This window comes from Acanthisitta chloris, unplaced genomic scaffold (genome assembly GCF_000695815.1).
Source record: "Acanthisitta chloris isolate BGI_N310 unplaced genomic scaffold, ASM69581v1 scaffold13392, whole genome shotgun sequence".
Taxonomy (NCBI): Eukaryota; Metazoa; Chordata; class Aves; order Passeriformes; family Acanthisittidae; genus Acanthisitta; species Acanthisitta chloris.
This window is the reverse complement of record NW_008661112.1, coordinates 5,759-14,094: the sequence shown is the minus strand read 5'-3', so window position 1 is coordinate 14,094 and position 8,336 is coordinate 5,759. Positions and strand designations below refer to the sequence as shown.

Below are 8,336 nucleotides of genomic sequence, written 5' to 3'. Positions count from 1 at the left end.
CTGCTGAAACAAACCACTGCAGAGTTAGGATGGACAGGAGTACAGCTCAGAACAGCAGCTTGTAATTTGCATAGGGAAAAAAGTGCTATGATTACAGGTTCCCTGGACCTGTAAAATGGGCCTGTGATATTATCTTTTTCTAAGGGTGTGACATGAAGCTTTTCTTTAATGAACTTTGTGAATCAAAACAGCTTTAAAATTAATGAGTAGGACCAGGGCTGTGCAAACACTCCCAGCTGAGGCAGCACTTGGATGGGAGAGGAAAAAAAATCTTTTTGTCTGGCCATTGGCATCCAAAAGCAGTGGGAGCAGTGTGGCTGCCCAACCAAGCCCAGAAACCAACACATCAGCCCAGCAGAGTCACCTGTGCCTTAATGGTCACCCAGAGCACTTGGTTCCCACCTCAGTAAGGTAACCAAGACACCTCCATCCACAGGAAAAGTGCAGAATAAAACCCAAGGAACTTATGGAATGCACACTAAACATGTTGTTTACAAAGAAGAGATCTGGATTCCAGTTTTGTAGCATCATAAAATGATGATTTAAAGAACTATTCACACATCTGGTTTTAATAAGACTCTTCAAATTACAGTCAGTGTTGTACGTAAACAAGTTCCCACAGGAGAGCTCTGAACCACTTCAACTCCTATGAGCTTTCCAAGCTGTCCTTGTGCCACAGACAAACTACAGAAAGAACATCCTTCTAGCCTACAGAAAGGTCCATTTTTTGTGCAGCCAACTCAAAACAGAATGAAACTTTTTTAAATTGTCCTTTTCCTCTCTTTCTAAGCTTCACTTAGATTTTGACTAGACTACTTCAAAATATTAACCTCTCCAGAGAGCAGCTACGAATACTGATTTGGACAAGACTGAAAACCACTTCAAAGTGTATTCAAGATCAGGAACAAGGACTTGCTCTGCAGCCTTGGCAATGGCTGATGCTGTGGTAAATCTGTTATCCCCCAGCTGTGCCACACACCACGTTAACTACTGACCAAACTGCTGCAGCACCAGCTCAGGCCCTTTATGAAATTCAATGATCCCTACAGCATTTCTGGTTATACCCTGGTCCTAACCCCCAAATTTTCTGTGCTGAAGTGCAATGTGTAAACCACTCAAATGGCTCTGGCCAGAGAGATGCTCAGGTCAGAGTAACTCCTTGTGCCAACCCTGGAAGATGGTATCACAGAGACTGCAGAAAGCAGCCCCCAAAGCAGGGCTGGCAGCAGCAGGAGAGGAGAAATTCTGGGATTGAAGGGTCTGTAGCAGCTTCAAGCTGGAGGAAGCAGCTCCTGATGTCTCCCTACAGCAGGAGAGAGCAGTGGCTGAGCCCAGAGCAGTGGCCAAGGCTATGCACACACCCACGTGGCTGATGCTGAGGGCTCAGCCCAATCTGATGCATCTGATTCAGGCTTGTCTGTCAGATCCCCAGATAAAGGAGACTGAACTGTATGATATAGTCTAAACATGATTTCTACCACACCTGACCCAGAAACTGCAAGTAATGCTCAACACACAGAAACCAACCTTGGAAAACACAGACAAATCTCATCCAGGCTGACCTGTTTTCAGTGTAGGAAATCACACTGCTTGTAATTAGACCTTAAGGGTAGGGTTTGTGATCCATATCCAACAAACTCCTTTATGCAGCACACAGGGCTGAAAAAGAGCTGGAAAATGCACCCCAGCAGACTGTGTGACCTGGAGATTCTGTGAACTCTTCAGCCATGCATTGGCACAGACAATAAAGCCAGTTTGGGACCCAAACTGCTACCATTATCCCTAGGTAACCCCAACCAGCACCGAAACAACTCACCTTTCAAAAGCACATCGAAGGGCAACCAAGATTAAAGCAAAAGGGATGCTGAGCAGCAGATCACGAGGCTTGGGGTAATGGATGTCCTCAGACTCTTGCATGTCCTCCCAGGTGATTCCTGGGGGCAGCCAGAACTCGTGCTGCCACAGCCACTCATAGAGAGCACGAGCCATCCTGCAGGGAGGAGAGAGCAGAGTGAGGAGCAGTAGAACCTGTCAGCACAAGCCACTGAAGCCCAGGGAGGATTCCTCCCTCGCTGAGGCTGTCAGAGCAGAGGAGCTGTGGGACACAGTGCTGCCCAGAGAGCTGATAATCTGCTCCCAGATCCCTATCAGGTGAATGATGATTCCTGGCACAGCACCAGAAAAAGGATGAAATGGGGAGAAGTGACTCAGAATTCCACAGAACATTGTGTCAAGCTCCTCAGGCTCACAGGTTCCTTTCTGGTACCATGAGGAGGTGGCAGAGCTGCTCCAGGGCTCTCCTGTTCTCTGCACATAGCCTTATTTTTCAATCTGTGATTCTTTGTATTCATTTCTTCCTACTTATACACTACAACTGCACTGTCTGTGTGTGTGCAATAGTATCCTGAGACATCACCTTAAAACAAGAAAAGAGGAAAACAAAAAATCAATCTTTTGCTCTAAATTACTAAGGGAAGCACTTCCAGGTGAGAATTTTGGTGCTAGGTGCTAAGCTGGATCCTTAATATAGTTATAAGGACCATGCCAGAGGGTGGGATTTCCACACATGAGCAGTGAGTTTAGCAGCATCAAGGGCAGTGGGATGGGGCAAGAAGCATCCACACACAGATGCTGGTATGGATAACTCTGCCCATGCACAAGTAGGAGCTGCAGCACCCTCCAGTACAGGCTGCTCCTTCCAGCTCCTAACCACAGACATCCCAGGCACAAGGGCTGAAATCCAACAGACTGTGCAGCACAGAGGAAGGAAACAGGAATGAAATGTCCACTGAGATCACCTGAACAGCACAAGGGAAATGCCACCATAGAAACTATGATGAATTGAACTCAGAGGGTATTTGGGCACTGGAACAGGGTTAGGCTGGAGAGCAGGACAAGGAGCTTCCCCCAGAGGTGTTTGGGCACTGAACAGCTCCCCAGGGCAGTGGGCACAGCCCCAAGGCTGACAGAGCTCCAGGAGTGTTTGGCCAATGCTCTCAGGCACAGGGTGCAGTGTTGGGGTGTTTGGGCAGGAGCAGGATTTGATGACCCTAGTGGGTCCCTTCCAGCTCTATTGTGTGATTCTGTGAGTTCAACACCATCACCTGCCACGGTGCCACCACCCCAACACAGACTGTGCCCTTCACACAGCTACTGGATAGCAGCTTAGGACAGCCAGATAACCCAAGTGAGGTGTCTGAATTACAAAGGCATGAGAAACACCAACCCCAAACACGTTGGCAAACTTTCTTAGGTGCTAAGAGTCTCAGCTGTAGTCAGGAAAAGCATCAGGAGAACTCAAGAGAGAAATGACATTTCATCCCTGTCTCAGCTCTTTGGAAAACACCTCTCCAGCCCCAGAGCTCTCTTGGTGTGCAGACAGCAGGTATGTCCTGCCACCTCAGCCAGCTCCCAAGGACAAACTCAGCTTGTCCCTCCAAACTGTACACATCTGGCAGCCACACAAAGCCACACCTGGCAGGGAACAGCAGCTGAGCTGCACCGAGGGCTCTGCAGGACATTATCAAACAGGTCTTTAGATTTGCTTAGGGGAAATCTATAGAACCAAAGTGCTAAGGAAGTAAACAGCCATTATCATCTAATCTGCTCTCGTGGGCAAAATATATACAGCCAGGATGACCCTCCTGGAATATTTCCTCATCTCTGCAGCTGTATCTACACATGGCAAAAATACAGCAAAGGGTGTGATAGGAAGCAATTTCTCTACCTTTTGCAGTTTGCACAGGTCAAGTTCCCAAGTGGAGGTCCCTGGAGAGCAGAAGACAATGGTGCGTCTGAAAGGCCCTTGGAGCACCCATGGAAAAGGGTGAACAGGCCCATTTCTTTCTCAGGAGTTTTTTAGGCCTCACAGAGCATCTATCCTGTTAGCTGTAGCTTTGCAGGAGTAGACAGGACAAAGCCCTTCAGCTCTGAACACAGGTTGGACAGAGAAGACACCTCCTCACACAGAGTTTGGAGGAAAACAGCACTGGGAGTGGAGGTTGGAGTCTGGTGGGGGTTGGTCTCTTCTCCCAGGCAACCAGCAGCAGGACAAGAGGGCACAGACTCAAGCTCTGCCAGGGGAGGGTTGGGTTGGAGATTAGGAAGAGATTTTTTAGGGAGAGAGTGCTCAGGCATTGGAATGTGCTGCCCAGGGAGGTGGTGGATTCACCATCCCTGGAGGTTTTCAAGCTGAGACTGGATGTGGCACTTAGTGCCATGGGCTGGTGACCACAGTAGGGTTGGACTTGATGATCTTTGAGGTCTCTTCCAATCTGGTTGATTCTAGGATTCTATGATTCACAAACAGCCACCAACATCCCAAACACTGGATGAGCAGCACTAAGTTTATGGTGGATGATACATGCAAGGATGACATGAAGAACAGAGAAGGATCACAACTATGCCACGGGGCCAGGGGGACAAGGCTTTGGTGCCTACTGAGCCCACAGTGCACCAAGAGGCAACGAGGACTCCACAGAGCTCCTCTGAGGTGGCTCAGAAGGTCCTGAAGCCACTGGGCTCTGTGCAGCCCAGCACCCTCTGTCCACTGCATGTACCTGGTCAAATCTTGCCTTTCCTGGTGTTGTTGTTTTAGGTTGGCTTTTCTTTTCAAACGTGGTGTTTTTTTCTGAGTTCTCTGCCTTCCTAAGGTCTCTGCTGTTGGCTCTGAGCTGCTCCAGGGAGAGCAAACCTGCTGAGCAGAGCAGCACTGAGGGCTCCCTGCACCCTGAGCCCCAGCACAATCCTGTCCCAACCCTCAGGGCCAGTTCTGCGCCGAGTTTCGCTCTCGAAGCACAACTGTTGGGGAGGCAGCACAGCCAGAGAGGTTCCTCCTCATCTCACAGGGGAAATGGCCAAGCAGGTTTACCCAGAGAATGTTAACTGCTGCCTACATCTTCAAAGAGTTCTCCTGCTGCTCAGCTCCATTCCCAGGCTAAACATTAATACCCAAATCCTCACGTCCATTTACATATGTGAATAGAGCAGATAAGGGTGGGGAAGAAACAGAAAGAGCTTACACAGTTCTTTCCATGTCTTGGGCAGAACTGGCTGGGAAGGTCTCAGAGCACCCAATTAGGGCAGATGTGGCTCATTTTCTAGGCACACAGAGCTGTGGGTGCCACAGCAGCAAACACACTCTGGTGGCTCTGGGCCAAGCCATCTGGGTCTGCTGAGTCTTACTGCCCTAAGTGCAGCACCACGCTGAGGACCTTGCAGCCAGAGCAAGGATTCCTGCAGGGATTCCTGCAGCAGCTTTCCTGGCACAGCCAGTTTTCCCAGGATGTAATTAGCCACAGCAGCACTGCCACGGGGGAAATTGCTAGTTAATGTGGAAGCACAACCACTACCAGGATGCAGTCATGCTGCTTCTCAAGTCAGGGTGCTTTACTTCTGCCATGGGGCCATGGCTGAAATCCCTGAAACCAAAAAAAGCCTCTTCAACCTTGACATGCTGGAGAGCCAAACAGAGAAGCTTATCCTACCTTCTGAGAGGCTGTTTGGGCCAAGAAACAGAGTTACTCTGTATAGTTATAAAGCTTCCTAGAAGGTCCATATTGCCTGAATTTGGGTTTCCACTGCCTATTCTGCATCTGAACTTTTGCTTATTCTGCTTGGAAATCAATCACTCATGGGCAAATTCTCCTGGTAGCTCTTTTTGAGGCAATTTGTTACCTTTTTGATACTTCCCACAACCCTGGGAAGTTCACCTTCACCTTCACCTACCAGTGACAGCTACCCAAGAGAGGTGAGCAGGTCAGACATGAAGCTCACTGTACCTCTTTTGTGCAGAAATAAACCATTTCAAGGAGTAAAGCTCAGGCCAACACAGCACTGGGTACTTTGAACACCCACATTATGTTTAATCTCTCCATCTCTGAGGTTTTCTCATCCATTATTTTGTTGTAAAACCTTCACCGCTAAAGATCACAATATTGGGATAACAGTTGCAGGGATCATTTTCTCTTCATTTTTTTTTTAAAAGATATTTTATACAATTTTTTCCCCTAACATAAATCAAGTATTGCCACTAAAGATTAGGTAAAATTACTAGATAAGAAAATCATTGCTCCAAAATTCTTCATTGCATGTAGCTTTACTTTCCACATGCTGAGACAGAGATCAGTCCCAGGCTCCTGCCTGAAGGGAATGCATTATGCTCTTCAAATTTCACTTTGGCTTTGATATGTTCATTTCCATTTCCTTATCCCTGCTAGCCACACTGCTCACACCTGCCCTCTGATCCTGCCTCATCCAGGGCAGCATCCTGGATCCCTCTCCTGCCCATCCCTCTCCAGGTTCTTCACCACTGTGAGCTCTTCTCCTCATGTGAAGTAACCATGGACAGACACTGCCCCAGGGGCTCAGCCCACATTTATCAGCTAAGACAAAAGCCTCTCCAACAATGTCCTGCCACGGCAATAAAAAGATGTTTAAGCCTTTCCTTATAGCTCCAGTTCATGAACTGACTACTGCCCTTCCCTGTCTGCTGTGGCTCCTCACCCTGCCAAGGTAACATCCCCACAAACCCAGCACCTCCAGTCTCTGAGCTTCAGGAGATGATTATGAGCCATAAGTGATGCAGAACCTCCAACCACATGGACAGAGTTAGGTATTAATCTCTTTCCACCTGCAGCTAATTCTGCTTTGTTTCTCCTCTGTTCCTCAGCTTTCTCAGCTCTTTCTCTTGCGACTCTGAACCCACAGCTTCTGGCAGAATCTCCCTGTTGGTTTTGCATGAAGTAAAGACTTTCAATTCTGAAAGAGTGAAAGAGACAAAACCAGAACCTCCTTCCCTTCATAATCACCAACACTATGTATGCAGGCTCTCCCTCCTCTCCCAGACTTTGCTCTCCACATCTTCTTCGGACGCTGGCTGGAAATTTGAAATTACTTGTGCAGCTTTGTTTCTCCACCAATGACCATCTCACCTCCCTGGCTTTCAGATGTTCTCCTTAGATCTCCTTAGATCCTAGACATCCACTTACACCTCCCAGCTGACATTTCCCACCAAATTACTTCATGCCTGCTGTCCACACAAGACTAAATTCACTTTGCTGCTCATGTGCTGCTCTGCTCAAAGACAACACTTTCCATGTACACCACCTTTAGGGAGAGCACTTCCCAGAAAAAGCATAAAATACCCCAAACAAACATTAGAAACGGCAAATAAAAGTTCAGCAAGCAGAAACTCGTTCACCTAGATCTGCAGAGAACATCCTCCTCACCCAGCACAAATTACAAAGTCACTCCCATACCTTGTGCTCTGCTCCCCAGCTCTCCTCGTGTGCCTGCAGTGCCTGATCAGACTGCCAGCTCTGACCCACAGCACAGGCTCGAGCTGATGTCACTCACCCACGTCAGGATGCAAATCACACAGCTCCTCTGCCTCCATCAGCCTCACTGAGGGCATGAGCACAACTCCCTGGTGTTGCTCTGTGAAAAACAACCAGTGGTTTTGCCAGACAAGGCACCGAGTGCCTCTGGCTTCACCCGTGTCTTTGGGCAGGAGATGCTCAGAGCAGTGAGCCTCAATTTTTCTTAGCCTCCTTCTCACTGCCAAAGGGCTCTGAGAAGCCTTTCTGGGTGTTCTTCACATCCCTCACTCCAGCTGAGCTCTGCTTTTCCTGTCTGCATTCTTCCATGCCCAGGCAACACTTTTCTATTCCTCCTGGCCATCTTCCACCTTCCTGATACTCCCTCTTTGTGTTTAAGCTCGAGCACAGTCCCATGGTCAGCCCTGCTGGCCTCCTACCACTCGTGTTTGCCTTCCTGCATGCTAGGATGGATTACATGTGCTCACAGGAGGTTGTCCTGGAAGATCAACCAGCTGCCAGGGCCCCTCTGCCTGCCAGGAGAACCTCCTGTGAGATCCTGTCAAGCAGAACCCTGAACAAGCCACAATCCTCTCTCTGCCAGTTCCTATCTGATATCACTTGATAGAACTGAAGAAGAAAATCAAGTTATTGGCCTCAGGCCACAGTGGGATAAGAATTCAGGTTGCAAGATCACACAAAGAACCAGGAGGGAGTTAATTCCCCCAGAACTGCTCACCTCTTCTTTCTCTGAGCTCATCAGTACTGAGCAAAGCAAGTCAGGCAGTGCCAGTGAGACCATGTCCTTCAGTCTGTTTGGAGACAGAAAACACTGCCCCCAAAGCCTGTTTATCCCCACAGACTGTACAACAAGCAGTTCAGACACCAATAAAAACCTTTCCACACATTTTGGAAGGTGAAAGGGACAAAAGGGAATCACACACTGAATAAGGCTCAAAGCTTTGAGCCTGAGCAGCAATAACTTAGCAAGAAACTTCTCCAAAGGCAAGTTCTGGCCTT

General features: G+C 48.4%; 1 protein-coding gene across 1 annotated transcript in view; it reads right to left on the bottom strand.

Moving 5' to 3' along the window:
• Positions 1-6,201, bottom strand: part of CERS4 (ceramide synthase 4) — a 17,229-nt gene extending 11,028 nt beyond the window's left edge. The window contains exons 1-2 of the mRNA XM_009070111.1: positions 6,182-6,201; positions 1,817-1,990 (exon numbers count right to left, since the gene is read on the bottom strand). Coding sequence (XP_009068359.1) covers positions 1,817-1,990; positions 6,182-6,201 — 194 coding nt within the window. The remainder of the gene's footprint in view (positions 1-1,816; positions 1,991-6,181) is intronic.
• Positions 6,202-8,336: the final 2,135 nt, after the last annotated feature.